We start from the raw sequence: 17,593 nt of genomic DNA, 5'->3' as shown, positions 1-17,593 counted from the left end.
ACCCGCACAAACTGTAACTACTGTCACCGACCAATCTTATGTCAGTATAAAAAAAAAAAACTCTCGCTGCACGCTTGTAGGTAACTAAATCAATTGCATTGTCGGTATTTTAAAACGGTGATTTGATACAATAACAATAAAAACGGTCATTTCGTTATTCCTGAAAGAGTTATATAAAAGATCTACACATTTTTGATAATAAAACAATAATTGGAAGATTTAAAATATTCGTACAATTCACTCGTGTAATTATCTTGAATAGCTGTCAAAACGGCCGGTAATGTTATCGATTATTTTCATCGAGTTGAATACTCGCATAGAATCGCAATAATTCAAAGATTATATTTTTTAATAAACAAGCACTGCTTACGTTATGGATTGAAATATAATCTACCGTATATAATCTAGGTTAACATATGAAATAAAATTAATAATATGGACATTGTCAAAGATACAAAGTTGGAGCACATTGCTCTGACAGATACCAAGGAAGAGAGAGAATCATGTACTGACAAAGTAAAGTCTGAAACTACACGACTTAGTCATCAAGAATTAATAAAATTGACTAGAACGACTATAGATAACGTGATCAAGGATGATCCGTTGCTCTGCGGATTGCCTTCGGATGTTACGATGGAGGAAGTTAGATCACAAATTGCAGTTGCGCGAGGACAAGCTATAACTTTATTCTTAAATCGCGGAGAACTGCCAAAGCTCGCAGTGGTGGTAATGTTTATTTACATCTTATACATCAAAGTAGTTATTAAATTGTCTCCTTGATACAATCTCATCTTTTCTATTCTGTTTTTAAGATTCCACCACATAATACAACTGTGCTCGACTTGAAAAAGGCTATAAAGCGACATATGAATTTATCCTTGAAAAGAGAAAATGTCAAGAAGAAGATAAGTTGGAAACATATTTGGAAGAAATATTATCTTTGTTTCGAGGATACCAGACTTACTAATGACGATGAAAATATTAAAGCTTATAATATCGCTAATAAAGCAGAATTATATTTTGCAAAGAGACGAAGAGAAAAGAATAAATTGCTAAAAGATTAATAGCATTTTTGCATAAATTACTATGTTGTCAGTATTTTATATACTTTTATTAATACTTTTCTCAAACATTCTTAATTTACCTTGCTATAGTAATTGAGATTGCATAAATAATATTTAAATAGTAATGAATAAATGCTCTTGTATAATATAGCGATATATAAATATGAGATGGATATATTTTGTAATATGTAGAAATATTAATTATATATATATAAATCTTAATATTCTTGTATTTTACCCACTTTTTTCATTAGCGTTACTCTTTTAGTTTTTCAGGTGTATGAATTTCACAAGTCAAGTTGGGAATACAATCCTCCAGCATGAAACAAGTTAGCTCGAATGTAACAGACTTATAGCGATTTGTTAGGATAAGTGTCTTTAAACGAGACATTCTATACAAAGATTCCAATCCTCTCTCGGTGATGTTCTCACAGTCGGAGATATTCAAGTATTCCAATTCCGGGAATTCCGCCGAGATCTTGTCCAAGCCCCAGTCATCGATGTTCTTACAGTTCTTAAGACTGAGCCATTTGAGCTTCTTGAGGCCACACAAATTACTCAGACCTTCGTAATACAGATCGACATTACTGGCATCCACTGCCTCGAGGATGTAATGGAAATCATACTTGTTAGGTAAGTCATACGAGCCTTTCTTGTCCTTCTCCGTCCAGTTAGTGTTACCCTTGAATTTTACCCGGCCACCGCGATATATGATAAAGTGAGCAGTGGCCAGATCGGCGCCCAACACCTCGTGTCTCTTCGGTATGAATCTTTGCTCGAGTTTGCTGTGTACAGATATTTGATGTGCAAACCATTTCGAAATATTACCGAGGGAGAAATTTGTCTCCTTGTTCGCCTTCGTGGGAAACCACATAATTTTCGTAAGCTTTATCGGATCATTCTTTGACATGTTTTCCCTTTCTCTCATCGAGTATTGGGTATTTCCATGATTCAAGCCATACGCACGTGCTATCCGAGAGAGCGAGTGATCTTGAAAGCACGATCGTTTACTCAGCACGCATGTCAATCGTCTCGCTAGCATTATTATCAATGAAAACTTGAATGAATTCTATCTTTGGAGGTTAATTTTTGAAATCGATGAATATACCACAGCATGCGTGGTATTCTAACTTTACTTTAATCTAACCTTAACTGTCAAACGATGAGTAAGAATCTTGCACAGGAAAATCTGAATAAATGCGTACGTGTGTGTATCAGATTTCTAAAATTATATATTTTTCTATATATAGAAACATATGTCTATTTTGTACATAAATTTTCGAGACATCAGATTACCATAATGATTAACTACAATAATTATGATCATGTAAAATCGCTAAAAAAAAAAACCGGAACATTGCACTTTTCTCGAGTAATAAAATATTTAAACAGAAATATAAATTGATTAAAGCTATTTGTACATCATAACATCAGGGGATTGGTACATGCACATATACGCATCGCAAAGTAAACGTTTTGCATGTTCCGGTAAATGACGATCATCCGTCAGTTCGGTCAAATAATTTCCTCCCTCTTCGCTCAACCAATAGGGAAAATCCGGACATGGCACCATTTCTGGTATATTATATCCATTTTGCTCTCCTAATAATAAAATACAAATTTATAACTAAAAATATATAATTAATTATAACCATTTTAATATTTATAAAAATTTTTTCTTCGTATACAATCAATAATACAGTTATAAATTAATAATCTGATCAAAAAGCTTCTCGTTATACGTACAAAAAAAATTATTTGATCGAAAATGATATAAATATACGTCGATTACCTTTTCTATCGGCCATTGAATCAAAGAAACACCATGGCGCCTCCGAACCGGGACCACATTTTACAAACGAGACATAATGTGAGGTTTCGATGCAAACCACCGCGGAAAGTTCCAAATACAGACGTGGTACGGGACAATGTTCTTGCAGAATTGCAAACTCCATAGGTACAATCAGCCTCTTCGGTTCGTGATTTGTTCTTCGTTCATGACGATGTACCTAGAAAGAATGTAAAAAGTATGTCATTTTCAAATGTCTAATGTCATTGTATATATCTGTTCAATCTCGTAAAATAATATTTTACAAACTTTCTCAAGACATTGTAAACAGAAAGCTATACTTTCGAGACCGACGCCACATTGTCCGTAACACTCCTTGCACTCGAATTCTGCCAATTTGCCGCACACCGTACATTGTCTGGGTGCTGCGAAACAATATGTAAATATTACTATGAGGCATTTCAGGAAAAAAAAAAAAAAAAAAAAAATGTGACGCGCATACGTATAACAATACTTAACAGTTTTCGATAATGTCTGTCACATCGAGCAGTAATGTAGGTTGTATCTTTTGATACATTTTAAATGATTTTCCAAAACGCGGCATTTGTATAATAAGACACGAAGGGACCTCTTTCAATCTAATGTTACTAGTAAGAAAGCTCTGTTCCAATAATTGCTGTACAGTTGGCAGATTTAAATGGTCGTCTTTTTCCACAAACAATTGATAGTGATACGCGTCCTGTCCAGAGCTTAATTTGAGAAACGGTTCGGCATTTAAAATCTGTGCGACTAGCGATGTTAAGAATTCCTCCGGATCTGAATATATTAAAAATATATTACAAATTATTATATTAATGATATAAAATAATATTCAAGATTTCGAAATATAAAGCAAAAAGACCTTTTTCTTCGCTAGTAAGACCGGACACTGACGATAATTTTTCAAGCAATGTTCTAAGTTTCATTACACGATCCGCTCTGACAAACATGTTCTTTCTAAGTGGATTTACAATCTCTTCTCTCAAAACTCTTTGCACTTCTTCGTACTGCGGACAATCTTTTTCATTTGGTGGTCTGAGAAACCATTATACGCAACATATACAAATTATTATATATATTTTTGCCAAAACTATACTTTATATTACATATCTATGTAAAAAAAAAAACTATATTTTCTTTTAAAGAGAAATAATATTTTTCTTAAATTATATATTTTAATTACAATTAAAACAATTAATAAATTAATTACCGAAACAAGAGGTTGTCAAACACACTGGTAAACGTGAACATACTGAAGAGAGTGGCGTCTAGATAGCACGAATTATGATGACCCTGAATACCACGATATTTCCCGCATATACTTTCCAAGTTTCCCTTAACGGAGATAGGTCGTACTATTCCCGCGATTACAGAGCTCTCCATGTCACCGAAATGATCGTTATTCGTAAGCGCCGGTTGCTCATTGAGTTTCGTCTGTTTACAAACAAAAAATTATAAATCATTAATTTTTTTCACATTTACTCGCACAATAGCGTATAGATATTGAGAAGATAACATTGCAAATATCTTATTACAATATATCTATACTTACGTTTTCGTAATGAGAACAGTGTTCAATATCTGTGAATATAGCTTTATAAGGCCTACAGTGAAAGTATCTGACATCTTTGTAAGTTCCATCGGTACCTAAAGGATGTCCATCATCCTATGAATGACACATCATTGTTCTCTCGTATTCTTATAACAATCCAATTTAATCAGTTCATTTCACTCACCAATTCGACTGCCGCCATCAATTTGCCAGGACTTATACCAGACGGTGTGCCAATCCATCGAATGACTCCATAATGAATATCAGAATCCAGAAATACTTTTACAGTAGAACCCACTATTAAATCTTTCTTATTCTCTCCCCTGAATTTCTTGATTTCGTTCTTTTCTAGTGTATTACCTATTACAATTCATAATATGCATAGTTTGTTGTAATTGCTTGTAATATTTTAAAAAGAATGTATTTTAATATAAAGAATGTAAAGATAATGTGTACAAATATAAATTATCACTTTTTTTTTTTTTTTATGTATATATAAAAATATAAACTCGATTGTGTTTTTAAAAACAAATATTTTTGCGGTAGAGGCAAGATATTAACTAAAACATCTTACTATAATCCAATAAGTTTATGCTACATGCATCTTCTACGTCACTGTATACATTTGATTCTACATCACTACTCCATTTGTGCTCCGATACAAAAATAGGAATGTTCTGCAATTCCGTTGTCATTTTTCAACAATAATGCAATAACTGTATGGTGCTTTATAACCTGCCGGCAGCTCTCTAGGAAGTCAGACTAGGTCTGTGTATATTTTTAGACACCTAACCTCAGCTATTATTAAATTTCCTCTACCGCATGGAAGAATTTAAGTTCAGCATCGATTAATTTTGTTTTAAGATTTTTAAGGGAGAACATCGTGAGAATAAGTATATTTAGTACATTTATAATGATATAATTACCGCATTTAAAAAGAGCATGATCGACGCTTTTAGTATAATTATTAACATTATTTTCAAGATTTGACTTTGTGGCCTGATGATGTTCTTTCAATATGTTGACAGATTCTTGATTGTTGTTCTTATTGTCATCAAACAGGGTAAATTTTTCTAATAAAACAGCCGGTGTACTATCAAGCACAGATCTTTTCCTATCATTAGTATAGTCGATTCCTGTGTTATTCTTTAAGAATGCTGAAATAAAAATATATCAAATTAGATAATTATGAGAGACTATTACAATACATATAAACAAATATTAAATTATAATTTATACTTTTTTCAATATTGCTAGAAATTGTGTCAGATTCAGCTTTATATGGATATATATTATTTACAGTAGCAAATGTTACACTAGCATTTGAATGTGTAGAGATAAAATACTCTTTGGCCAATAGAGATGTTTTGAATACTTCTTGGCTTTCCTGGAATGGATATATATTTTTAATATCATTATATTTTTCATATTATAATGTACATTTAATTGTGTATAAATATATGTATATAATATTATTCAAGAAGCCATTTCTTTTTTATCAACGCAGATTCTCTCACAATTTTAAAATTAGTCAATTTCTCGATATAAAAAATATAATTATAATGTACATGTATACATTGTATTGTATATGTATATATTGCATATATTTTCATATATATTTCCAACATTAAGTATTTTTACAGTTTTAAGCTCCGATTAAGGCAATATTAATTCAAAATTAATCAAAAAACAAAGCTATATCGCTCGCTCTCAAATTTGGTTTCCTAAAACTTTGCTCGTTTTGTTTTTATAGCTAAGAGAGAAAAGACTACAATTTCATATATACCTTACGTACAATACATTATACTTCTAAATGTATTATAAAAAAGAAAATCTTCGATATAAGAGCGACAGGCATTAAAAGTAGCGTTATTAATTCACCAATAATTCAAGACCAAAATAATGTCCCAATCCAAGTTGCTTCACAGGTCCAATGTATCTGACAAGCGCAATCTCCTTAGTTCGCCTATTAGAAGAATCGGAGCAGTACCAGACCCTGTCATTGACAGAGATATTCCTTATTCGTTCGCACAGAGCCTCGTCATTCGCGATTCGTATTCTCTCCTGAGAGGATTGAACGGTGAGCAGATACTGCCAGATCTTCCGTGACACAGGGATTAGATCATACTTGTGGCAACGCCATTCTGTACCGCACCAGATCTTAGATCCGCCGATGGTGTCGATCACGCGGACTTTCAATACGCTCTCCTTCAAATCCTCCAGTGCTTCTACAAGCATTCCCACACGCAGCTCGTTAACATTAACGGGGCACGCGCCGAATAGCCGTATCAGTACCGTGTTTTGCTTGGCAATGTAGTGTTGCAGGACCCGGTGTTCCTTACTGTCGCGATCTTCCATGGTCGTATATTAAATAATCATCCTACACGAAAGAAATAATGTTTATTTATTTTAGCTCGCCTGTCAACCTCAAAGTTTCCTCGTTTCTCCTATATACAATCTTATTCCATATATTTGATACGATGATAGAATTTCATCTTCTTTTAAACTTCGAAAAATAGATATTCTCTTTTATTACATATTTTCACGGATTATTGCTTGCCGAAAAATTATTTATTTTATCATTACGTTGTCACCATAGACATATAAAATCCTATGATTGTCACTCTGCGGGGCTGATATTACGCGGTTCGGTTCAAACAGCTAGAAGAGAAACCCTTTTTAAATAGCGGCCATTCCGGCCTTTTTCCATCGATCAATGGACATATACCAACCAAACTATAATATTTCACCAATAGCATTGCAAAATAAATTATAAAGGCGCTACGGAACGGCCATTTAAACGATTTACAAAAAAAGATGTGTTGGTTGAGACTTGAGACCTCTCTCAGAGCTCCTGCTCTCTCGAAGTAAGAGTAGTGACGGTTGTAAACAAACACAACAAACCAATATTTTTTAAACAAATAAAAATTAATGATCTATTTTTTAAATTACTGTAAGAAACACAAAGTTTGTATATGTAAAAATAAAAGTATTTTTTTCGTTAAAGACAATAACTACACCTCGATACTTAACATAACACGGGTTAGGTTATCGCAAACAGTATCGTTAACGAAGATAAGCACGAAAACTAATCGGCGTGCAATTTATATATTAAATGAACTTTGAAGCAGTCGCAGCAAAGTGAGTTTTGTACAATTAATATCTTACAATATAATACATATAAAATAATTAAAACCAGATCTTTTTCTATTTAAAATAACGTTAGATGACTAAAATTTGAAATGTATAAATTTTTTTAAATTATGAACTTTTTTTTTTTTTCCAGTAAAAGTTAAAGAGCTCTTGAAAGCTAACAGTCGACAATGTTTCAGGTTTGGATACAGTTGCCGCTGATTAAAGTGAAATGTCAAATATTTCATAGAAATGCAACTATAACCTCCGGGACTTTGTACTTTTGAATAAGATCACCATAGATAGGATTAGTTGCATGTACAGTATCTTCATTAAGCGTTCAAAATGGACCAGATGCTTCCTAGTCCTGGTTTTAGCATACCTAGCATTGGTACGCCTCTGCATCAACCTGAGGAGGATCAACAAATCTTACCAAATGCCATACAGCAGCAGCAGTCGCAACAGTATCAGCAACTGCAGCAATTACACTCGATGAGTCCTAACATGCAAAGCGGCATGTTAATGATAACAACACCGCAAAAGAATATGCACACGTATGCTCCAACTCCAACATTTGCGACGCCGCAAAGTCTTATGCAGCCACAAACACCGGTAATTTAATATCAAAGTATTATTAGTTTAGATAACAGTATTACAAACATTTTTAAAAGACTATTTTAATGTTGCGACGTTGATAGTTTCAAATTAGTATTATATTGAAATATAATTTGATAATTGTAAGTTACACTTTTGCATTGTAGCGAGTGATAAACTTAGTTAATAAATTTAGTTTTGTCTCTATCGATTTTATTGATTCTATATTTACTTTAACAAAAATGTTTTATTTGTTTATATTTTAAATATTGAAATATATTAATTATGATTGAAAAACATAGCAATAGCGAAGAAGAATTTGAACAATACTTAATTGTTAGGGAAAAAAAAAAAAAAAAAAAAAAGTACAATATTTTAAAAAGGATACTTTACATTTTTCAGAAATTTATTTTTTACTCTACTTTATTATTTTAATACTGTCTCTTTTATTTCTTAGCAAAATATGATGTCTCCAATAGTACCGCAAAGTAATCAGATAGCACCGCCATCAATCGGTCCTGCAACCCCAGGACCAATGACACCGATGACACCAGCTTCCGCAGATCCTGGAATATTACCACAATTACAGTAAATTTCCAAAGAAAATTGATATAACATTTTTTTTTTCTTTTTTCTTTTTCTTTTCCCCTTTTCCATATGTACATAATATATCATGTATTTCGCTTTATTGTAGAAATATTGTGTCTACTGTCAACTTAAATTGCAAGCTCGATTTGAAGAAAATTGCACTTCATGCTAGAAATGCCGAATACAATCCCAAGAGGTTTGCGGCTGTTATCATGCGAATAAGAGAACCAAGGACAACTGCATTGATATTTAGTAGTGGCAAAATGGTTTGCACTGGGGCCAAAAGCGAGGGAGATTCGCGTCTCGCTGCGAGAAAATACGCGAGAATTATCCAAAAGTTAGGTTTTCCTGTAAGTATTGTCTCTTCATCAAAGATATAATGCAAAATGAATTAACGTTTTAATACAATTTTTTTTAAATATAGTGTTACAATATTTATCGATAATTAATAATTATAATAATCTTCTTTATTATTATAAATATGATGATTATTGAAATTGTTCTAACTGTAATTTTATAGGCAAAGTTCCTAGATTTTAAGATCCAGAACATGGTTGGCAGCTGTGATGTTAAATTTCCAATTAGATTAGAAGGTTTAGTGCTTTCTCATGGGCAGTTTTCGTCTTACGAACCAGAGTTATTTCCAGGACTGATATATAGGATGGTTAAGCCTCGAATCGTATTGCTTATATTTGTTTCAGGAAAAGTGGTATTAACAGGTGAGCACATATATTCATGTATCCCAAGATTTTATTATAATTTTTTAAATAAGATTCACAAAAAAGTGTGTCATAAGATATATTGTTTAGATAATATATCAGAGTTATAATTTTTTTACAATTTTCAAACTTTTAACATATATTGACTAGATTTATATTGAAAAATTGAATTATAATATTGTTATTTTTAAAATACAAATATTAAATATCGATATTTCCAAAATTTTAACTGTTATAATTGCAATGTTTATACGAGAAAAAAAAGTTTATGCTGGACGTTTTTAAACTTTTGGAAAATCTCTGGAACCGACAAATCTCCAATATACTAGCTAAACGTGTTTGCACTTGAATACTTATTATATATATGTTTATATGTTTTGCCACAGGTGCAAAGATTCGTAAGGAAATTTATGAAGCCTTTGACAACATTTATCCAATTCTCAAGAGTTTTAAGAAACAGTGATAAAGTTCATATAATGCTGATTTATTTGCATGACTGATTTTATTTCTAATACGTTACAGAGTTCTTATCTTTTTTTAATATAAAATCACATATACAAAGGGGGCAAATTAATATTATTGTTAAATTACAGTTTTTGTTAAATTTTTCTAATTCACATTAATTAAATATATAGAATGTTCCAATATCGTTGGACGTTTTTATTGCAGAATTTTTATAAAATTATGAAACTTATTAATGAAATTCTTTTTATTTTTATGTTTTCCGAGTAATTGACAATTAATGATAAAGAACTTCTATGACGAATAAAGCTTAAAAAAAAAAAAAAAAAACCTAAGAATATTTTTTTAGTTTGTGTAAAATTTTTTGAATTTTAATAAATTTTCTATTTGAATTTTAGCTAAAAAAATATAATGTTAGAAGTGCATAATTATAAATACCGATATTTTTTGTAAATGTCGATATTCTTATTAAGAAGGAATAGTTTCTGCAGTATGACAAAAAATCGTAATTTTTTTATAATTTTGAACCATAGTGCAAAACTTTTCAAACGCATACTGAAAATTAGATTGTAATATCCTTATTTCTAGATTGACAGCTAAAGAAATCGCGATTAAACAGTGTTCGATGCTTTTTAAAATATATAATTATAATAATTTAACACATAAATTATACACGCAATATAGTTTATAAAATATTTATTATCTTTTTGAATCTTTATTTTTTCAATATCTGAAAAATAAATAGTGTGAAAGAAAGAGTAACTTGTATAATGTTACAATAATTCTGCTTACATTTTTTTATATCGAAATAATTTACTTTAGTCAGTTGATTTTCATAGACACTCTAAAAATACATCAGATGGGAGCATGTAAATTTTGCATAATAGATTCAGTTCCGATTTTTCTGAAACTTCTAAACTTCCTGTTTCTGTGTACTTATCTTTTCTGTATATATGATATACATAATAGAGAGTGCATAATTTTATATTTATATATAAAATAGTCCCTTCTAGAGTAACATACATACAGATACAGTGCCTCGATTAAGATCGTATGAATACAATATTTCCCGAAATTAAATTAAAAGATCGAATTTACCTTGGTTATAATATTATAATTTTTTTCTTGCCATTATTCAGCTGAAACGTTGTGTATCGAGAATACATGCTTTATCAATTTCGACTCTTAACAGATATTATCTCTTAATTATACGATAAAGGATGTTGCTTTAATTAATAAGGAAAAATATGAAAAATATATGTCATAGATATAAAATGATTTATCATCGCTGTATGAATCTCTCTCTTTCTTTTTTTTTTTTAATTTTATATTTTTAAGTAAAATCACCAATAGAGATATCAAAACTTAATAAGAGGTCAATATTAAAATTTTTTATTTATTATTTCACACATTACTACTTATTTAAATTAATTCAATTTACAAATATTTTTTTATTTTGGATAACATTATCGTTATGTCTTATCTTTTCACTATTTTCTGATCAAAACCATTCTCTTATTCTACATCTAAATTGTATTTGTTGCATTGTTATTGTAGAAGCTCTTAAAATAAAAACTGTTAATTTTTTTTATTATAGAATTATATAATAATAAGCTTGAAAAAAATGATATTAGGCATTTGTGCATTATATTCAATCTGCTGGAGCTCTAATATTTTTGTAAGTCGATTTTAAATAGATCTGCGCGATGTATATATAGTATAAAGCGAAAAAAACTACAACTAGTTTTCCAATATATCATACTAGCTAATTTGTATGCAATAACTCATATTGTTGTATCAAAACACATATTATTTTCTGCACAGACATACATTTCTATTTAATTGTAATAAAGTTATGTAAAATAAAAATAATTATTTATTTTTTGGTAAATATAAAATATTCGATAATAATATACAAGATAAAATATAAAATATAATAATAGAATGTCTACAAAATATGCAGATATTTTGCAAAAGTTCAAAGCACACATGTAGCTTATATAAAATTTATATAATATTGAAAATTGAAGAGTATTGAATTTGATTGACTTTGATTGAATTTTTTTAATTAACCATAAGAGCATTTTAAATCGTATACATCTAGAAAATAAACTTGTAAAAAAGTCGATGTGTATAATAATCTCTAAATTTTGTTGGATATTTTATACAGAATCAGTTTTGCATTATGATTTAAACGCTTGGTAATAAATAAGTAAATCTCATTTACTTATTTAGTTACTCATTATAGAGAAGGAAGTGATATCATATATATTATTACTATAATCTCCATAAAAATAATCAAAATCATAATAAATATGAAAAATTGACATTTAACAAGTTTATAATTTTGATTTTAACATATGGCGCAATACTCGACGTAATATTTTACCAGATGGAGTTTTTGGAATACTATCCACAAATTTTATGCCGCCCCTAAGTCGCTTAGGATTGGATACACGTTCTGAAAAAAGATATATATATATCTAAATGTAAATACATAAATGTATATAAATCTACACGCGCGAAAAATTTCCAGTATATCGCGATATTAATAATTCTTCGCGAGTTAATAAAAGTTCGATAAACTTTTTTTTTTTTTTTTTTTTTTTTGTAGAATTAATATAACTAGACTATATATCATATTATATTAGTTCCATTATTAGATACGATGGATAATCAGATGTAGAAACAAAGCTATCCTGGACATTCTTACCATTCACATATTGGATTATATCTTTCTCATGTATATTAAAATCTTCTTGTTTGACAACAAATGCCATTGGTAGTTCTCCAGCTTCTTCATTCGGAATGCCAATTACGGCCGCGTCTTTTATGCCAGAATAAGTCAACAAAATCGCTTCGAGCTCAGCTGGTGGGACTTGATAGCCTTTATATTTAATAAGTTCTTTTATACGATCAACGATATAAAAGTATTCTTCTTCGTCATAGTATCCCACATCTCCTGTATGTAACCAACCGTCTTTATCAATCGTCGCTCTAGTGGATTTTTCGTCATTGTAATAGCCTTTCATTATTAGGTCTCCCTTGAAACATAACTCTCCTTCACAATTTGGTCCCAAAGTTTCATCCGTCTCATATTCTCCAAGTGGTATTATTTTTGCTGAAAGAGTATCATAAATACACATTACTAATGTATTTCATATTGATGAAGAAGATAGATACATTATTTAATATTTATCAATTATAAACATCAAAAGTTGTGGAAAAAAACAAATGGAAAATATAAACAAATACCAATATTTGAAAAAAGTGAACATAATGTGATATTATTTCATAATACAATAGTGGAATGTGAACAATCATGAATCAATAGTGAATAAAAATAAAATGTGCTCAACTGTAAATAATTACAACACTCAAAAACCATGTATAAAAGACAAAGCGTCCTCTATAAGGAAGCAATAATTAATAAATATTAATTGATTATATTTCAAGTAGTAAGACATTATATATTTCTATAATCGGGAAATATTATTACCCGATACACCTGGAACTAACATGCCGACACTACCAAATTTTACTGCTGTGTTATCTGGAAATCGTAGCACAGCTAAAGTAGTTTCTGTTAAACCGTAGCCCTGTGTAATTTCGGATATATTTAATCGCTTGGCGACAGCTCTCTGAGTTTCCTGTGACAATGGAGCAGCTCCACACCTAATTAAATAATTATTTTAGCAACTGTGTAATTTACAGAAAATTTTGAATGAAATATTTATAAGCATCGGACATAGGGTATACATTCCCAACATATCTCTGATTATTTTAATGACAGTTTTATAAAATTTCTCATTTCATGAGATATAAAATTTTCAAAAGAAAACTACTATGAGAGCAAAAATAAAGTTTAAAGGTTTTCCATTTATATAAATTTGCATTATTTTTGTATCTGCAAAAAAGCTAGAATTAAACTATTAAGGCTATTAAAATTTTTACTCTTGTTTTCATTTGTATGAGCTTTTAATTTACTTATTTAGTATAGAGAACTGGATTATTAATTTCAAAATTATTAAAAATTATTTATATAATTTTTTCTTTATTCAAATTTTTAGAACCTTGTCTCAAACTTATTTAGAAAACAGAATCTAAATAGTTGAAAAATTTGAAAGGAAAGATGAAAGTCTTTTATCTTCATTTATTAATAGCATTCTTCGGACATTGATTGTATTGCATTTTTCATCTTTTATCTTATTTATTTTTCAATTCTTTATTTCTTTGTATTATTTTAATGACAATCCGCTTTCAAAATCTCAACATACTTACCATATTTTTTTAATGGAAGATAGATCATATTTGTCCACAAGTGGATGTTTAGCTAAAAATACCATAATTGGTGGTACTACCGTTAAATATTCAATTTTATATTTTTCTATCGATTGCAGAAATAATTTTTCTTCAAAGCGTGAAAACACTATACCACTGTTTCCACCTATCAATCTTATCACCAACAAGGCGAATGAATACGAGTGGAAAAATGGGAGCAATGCCAAAGAGATTGCATTTGCAAGAAATGGATTGCTAATATACATGCGTATGATTGTAATAATATTTTTGTCTGTCCACATAACGCCTTTCGGCAATCCTGTAGTTCCACTCGAGCATAAAATTGCTATTACATGATTATTTACATCAACAGGAACAGCTCGAAACTTATCTTTATTTTCATCAGAGACACTCGATACTGCTTTATACATGCTCATCCATGGTATGTCAGTATCATCATAATCGTTTAATAGTAACACTCTTGGCGACCAATGTAACTCTTTAAATATATTTATCATGTTATTAAGCGCTATCGCAGAAATAAAAATATACTTTGGTTTCGTAATGCTAAGCGCATGTTTTAATTCTCCTTTGGAATATAATGGGTTTAATGGACAGACGACAGCACCCAGATAAAATATAGCGCACACTGGAATACAGAATTCCAGATTGTTTTCGCTACATATAGCTACGGCATCGTTCACTTTCAGTCCTTCTTTTTGAAGGTAGATTGCCAATTTTCGGCTAGTATCTAAAATATGTTTAAATGTTTGTTCCTTGCCTGTGTGGACGTCTATCTGCAAAGCAATGTACCATTGATGTAGCGAGAAAAATTATATGCGACAAGATTATCGGATCTATAATAATGATTCATAAATATAAATTATTTTATATATATGTATATATAAAAGAAAAAGGAAAAAAAAATATATATATATATATATAAAATTAATGCAAATATATACATAACTTACTTGTGCCACACGAGTATCATGTATTGCGAGTTGTCTTAATAATAATTGCCCCACCGAGAAATCAAGTTCTGTCATCAATTCTCCTTTCCCATGCAGAATATGTGCTTCTTTCGACATGTTGAATATGTAAAGCTTCCTTTCTGATATTAAAGATCATTCGAGAATATTAAAGAGAATATAGAACCGTGTATCTCGCACAAATGCAATGCTGTGTAAATGTTTACTTAATGCAATAAACAGTCGTGATAAGGAGAGATAAGAATATTTTTTTCGCACTCATTATTATGATTATTATTGCCTATCGGTGCATATCTGTGGTATGTATTTTTCAATCGGTGAAAAAAAAATATCTCGCGCCGGTATGTTATCCTGTTATCGAAGATTTGTTCTTTACAGCTGAATTGGCTGCACCAGTTCAGAGCCCATCCTTCTCCTTCCAATGGGGAGAAAAAAAAGATAAACTCTGAACCGGTGCAGCCAGTTCAGCTGCAAGGAACAGACCACCGAGTTTTGTGCGCATGCGTATGCGCGAAACAAACGGTATCGATGAGGTGCTTAAGTGGGGAGCACACACTTTTGCATAAACGCATAATCATAAGCATAAGGAAATTGATTGGTCCATTTCCTTATGCATAAGGGAATTGACCGATCAAATTCCTTATGATTATGCGTTTATGCAAGTGTGTGCTCCCCGCTTTATTCATAGTTAAGTAAAAAGGAATACCATTAATAATAATCTAATAATTAGTAAAAAATATTCTACAACATTTGTTGTTTACTTGCTATTCTCATTTTGAAATCCATTATTAATAAATATAAATTCTAACTGTCACTTATTTACCGCACATGCGCGAAAAAACCCGGCCCGAATAATAATATTAGCTTTGTTCTTACAGGTTAACTTTGTGCATTTCTCGTTTGTCCTTTCTTTTCTCGAACTTCTAAATATTTATATATCTATCTCATTTATTCCGTTCTAGTTTAGCTAAAAAAAAAAAAAACACGTTGAATTAAACGCTTCAAAAAAAAAAAATGAAGAGAATAATTCCGCTCTTTGATAATCAGATGGCGGCACGTGTACTATTTTGTATAGTTCAAGGAACATACATATACATATACCTTTAGCATCGAGATTGATGCCAGTTTCGAGACGCTGCCTGCTGCTGTAGCATGTTGAAGGTATACGCACACAACCATGAATAGTGTATATATGTAATGCGCAGAACGTTTAAATATTAAAAAAACTTTATAGCTCCATAGCTATGTTTGTGTGTAGAGAACACGACGATGCACGCTAGGATGTTTGTCGACTTTACATTTCCAAGAATTTTCCTTCACCTCTTTCAGCCTCGGATGTCTAATGTTATTGAGAATTATTCTACTGCGATAAGGTAATAGACAAATTTTTTCCATCGCGCGTCTATCTAGAACGATAGCACGAATGTATAAAGTAACAGAGTATACATGTATATAAATTTGTCTGTGTTAGCCATAAAGAGAGGCTTTCAGCTTGCTTGGTAATGTGATACTTATGCACAGAGAAATCAACAACGGTCATATACGTAATATATAAGGGTTTCAAAAAAGATGCTACGTTATTATGTTCACACTAGATGCGTAATTGCTCGAGTCTTTCATGAAATAAAGATGATATATATATATATATATATACTCTGTATCTTATGTAATAAAACTCTCTGTATCGTAAATAAAAAATAAAATATAAAAAAAAACAATATAAAATATGCCATTATATTAGATCTGAAGAGGACGAGAGAGAGAGAGAGATGATAATGATAAATTCTAATTACAAATTATTTTCAAAAGATTCTTACTTTTCTATTTATTGATTTGGAAATACTTTTCTTATCTTTCCCTCGTTAATTTTCTCTCATTTTGATTAAACTGATAATATTAAAAAGACAGCGGGCGTTACTGTAAATAAATAATATGAAAAATATATTAAAATATAATTAAAAAAATGAATTATCTTATAGGAAAGAGGAAGAAAGAAGACAAGTGATATGATGAAAATAATTTTTCTGTAAACTTTTATTTGTTTACAAATCTATGGAACACCAGAACGAGTAAAAAAGCTTACGGTAAATATTAAAAGCTTAATGAAATTTATAGTATAGCTGTTAAAGATTAATAATTTTCAAAAATTATTAAGAAAATAGTCTTAATAAAATAATAATAATAATAGTATAAATCTGTAAAAATAAATTTTGGCGATCTTTTAATCGCGATGCATTTTTGTTTGTAAATGATAAGCAATTTGTTGGTAATAATGGAAAAAAAAAAACCTTCATATACCGTATTTAAAAGACAGAAGTTAAATGTATTTCATTATAACAAAATCTTTATTTTAAGTTTATGTATATGAAGACATTTATTAA

General features: G+C 30.2%; 5 protein-coding genes across 9 annotated transcripts; 2 read left to right on the top strand and 3 right to left on the bottom strand.

Moving 5' to 3' along the window:
• Positions 1–34: 34 nt before the first annotated feature.
• LOC138942915 (U11/U12 small nuclear ribonucleoprotein 25 kDa protein) lies at positions 35–4,918 on the top strand. Of its 2 annotated transcripts, none has more exons than XM_070313404.1 (4): positions 35–80; positions 409–726; positions 813–1,091; positions 1,333–4,918. In XM_070313404.1, exons 2-3 carry the CDS (start codon positions 436–438, stop codon positions 1,062–1,064), a joined length of 543 nt encoding a protein of 180 aa, XP_070169505.1. In that variant the 5' UTR covers positions 35–80; positions 409–435; the 3' UTR covers positions 1,065–1,091; positions 1,333–4,918. The 2 variants fall into 2 exon arrangements, with proteins under 2 accessions (XP_070169505.1, XP_070169504.1); XM_070313403.1 differs by lacking the exon at positions 35–80 and adding an exon at positions 101–277.
• Positions 1,117–2,205, bottom strand: LOC138942914 (distal membrane-arm assembly complex protein 2). The gene has a single exon (XM_070313402.1). The coding sequence runs from the start codon at positions 2,104–2,106 to the stop codon at positions 1,321–1,323; it is 786 nt and encodes a 261-aa protein (XP_070169503.1). The 5' UTR covers positions 2,107–2,205; the 3' UTR covers positions 1,117–1,320.
• Cyld (ubiquitin carboxyl-terminal hydrolase CYLD) lies at positions 2,308–7,155 on the bottom strand. The gene is made up of 11 exons (XM_070313395.1): positions 6,326–7,155; positions 5,684–5,831; positions 5,371–5,601; positions 4,629–4,804; positions 4,445–4,558; positions 4,103–4,326; positions 3,755–3,927; positions 3,373–3,669; positions 3,163–3,278; positions 2,857–3,073; positions 2,308–2,666 (listed from the first exon to the last, which is right to left on the bottom strand). The coding sequence occupies exons 1-11, from the start codon at positions 6,800–6,802 to the stop codon at positions 2,476–2,478; spliced, it is 2,364 nt and encodes a 787-aa protein (XP_070169496.1). The 5' UTR covers positions 6,803–7,155; the 3' UTR covers positions 2,308–2,475.
• Positions 7,150–10,261, top strand: Tbp (TATA binding protein). Of its 3 annotated transcripts, XM_070313401.1 has the most exons (7): positions 7,150–7,311; positions 7,452–7,585; positions 7,777–8,188; positions 8,628–8,758; positions 8,865–9,108; positions 9,279–9,477; positions 9,864–10,261. In XM_070313401.1, exons 3-7 carry the CDS (start codon positions 7,922–7,924, stop codon positions 9,938–9,940), a joined length of 918 nt encoding a protein of 305 aa, XP_070169502.1. In that variant the 5' UTR covers positions 7,150–7,311; positions 7,452–7,585; positions 7,777–7,921; the 3' UTR covers positions 9,941–10,261. The 3 variants fall into 3 exon arrangements, with proteins under 3 accessions (XP_070169502.1, XP_070169500.1, XP_070169501.1); XM_070313399.1 differs by having other exon boundaries at positions 7,150–7,585; XM_070313400.1 differs by having other exon boundaries at positions 7,150–7,585; positions 7,731–8,188.
• A 983-nt stretch (positions 10,262–11,244) lies between these two features.
• On the bottom strand, positions 11,245–15,675 carry LOC138942912 (luciferin 4-monooxygenase). 2 transcript variants are annotated; one of them, XM_070313397.1, is made up of 6 exons: positions 15,419–15,675; positions 15,195–15,334; positions 14,221–15,017; positions 13,439–13,614; positions 12,653–13,060; positions 11,245–12,400 (listed from the first exon to the last, which is right to left on the bottom strand). In XM_070313397.1, the coding sequence occupies exons 2-6, from the start codon at positions 15,309–15,311 to the stop codon at positions 12,279–12,281; spliced, it is 1,620 nt and encodes a 539-aa protein (XP_070169498.1). In that variant the 5' UTR covers positions 15,312–15,334; positions 15,419–15,675; the 3' UTR covers positions 11,245–12,278. The 2 variants fall into 2 exon arrangements, with proteins under 2 accessions (XP_070169498.1, XP_070169497.1); XM_070313396.1 differs by having other exon boundaries at positions 15,471–15,675.
• Positions 15,676–17,593: the final 1,918 nt, after the last annotated feature.

This window comes from Polyergus mexicanus, unplaced genomic scaffold, assembly GCF_030449975.1.
Source record: "Polyergus mexicanus isolate NDT 795.1 unplaced genomic scaffold, iyPolMexi1.0 SCAF_24, whole genome shotgun sequence".
Taxonomy (NCBI): domain Eukaryota; kingdom Metazoa; phylum Arthropoda; class Insecta; order Hymenoptera; family Formicidae; genus Polyergus; species Polyergus mexicanus.
This window is presented reverse-complemented; position numbering and strand designations above follow the sequence as displayed.

What these genes read in the sequence shown, in the direction of transcription:
- LOC138942915 (XM_070313404.1), top strand. Translation starts at nt 436, where the DNA reads ATGGACATTGTCAAAGATACAAAGTTGGAGCACATTGCTCTGACAGAT. An exon ending in TGCCAAAGCTCGCAGTGGTG is followed by an intron (nt 727 to 812) that starts GTAATGTTTATT and finishes TCTGTTTTTAAG; the next exon opens with ATTCCACCACATAATACAAC.
- LOC138942914 (XM_070313402.1), bottom strand. Translation starts at nt 2,106, where the DNA reads ATGCTAGCGAGACGATTGACATGCGTGCTGAGTAAACGATCGTGCTTT.
- Cyld (XM_070313395.1), bottom strand. Translation starts at nt 6,802, where the DNA reads ATGGAAGATCGCGACAGTAAGGAACACCGGGTCCTGCAACACTACATT. An exon ending in TCATGCTCTTTTTAAATGCG is followed by an intron (nt 4,805 to 5,370) that starts GTAATTATATCA and finishes GAATTGTAATAG; the next exon opens with GTAATACACTAGAAAAGAAC. An exon ending in TCTTACTAGCGAAGAAAAAG is followed by an intron (nt 3,670 to 3,754) that starts GTCTTTTTGCTT and finishes TAATATATTCAG; the next exon opens with ATCCGGAGGAATTCTTAACA.
- Tbp (XM_070313401.1), top strand. Translation starts at nt 7,922, where the DNA reads ATGGACCAGATGCTTCCTAGTCCTGGTTTTAGCATACCTAGCATTGGT. An exon ending in TCCAAAAGTTAGGTTTTCCT is followed by an intron (nt 9,109 to 9,278) that starts GTAAGTATTGTC and finishes GTAATTTTATAG; the next exon opens with GCAAAGTTCCTAGATTTTAA. An exon ending in AGGAAAAGTGGTATTAACAG is followed by an intron (nt 9,478 to 9,863) that starts GTGAGCACATAT and finishes GTTTTGCCACAG; the next exon opens with GTGCAAAGATTCGTAAGGAA.
- LOC138942912 (XM_070313396.1), bottom strand. An exon ending in ATGATACTCGTGTGGCACAA is followed by an intron (nt 15,018 to 15,194) that starts GTAAGTTATGTA and finishes ATTGCTTTGCAG; the next exon opens with ATAGACGTCCACACAGGCAA. An exon ending in GTTAGTTCCAGGTGTATCGG is followed by an intron (nt 13,061 to 13,438) that starts GTAATAATATTT and finishes ATACTCTTTCAG; the next exon opens with CAAAAATAATACCACTTGGA.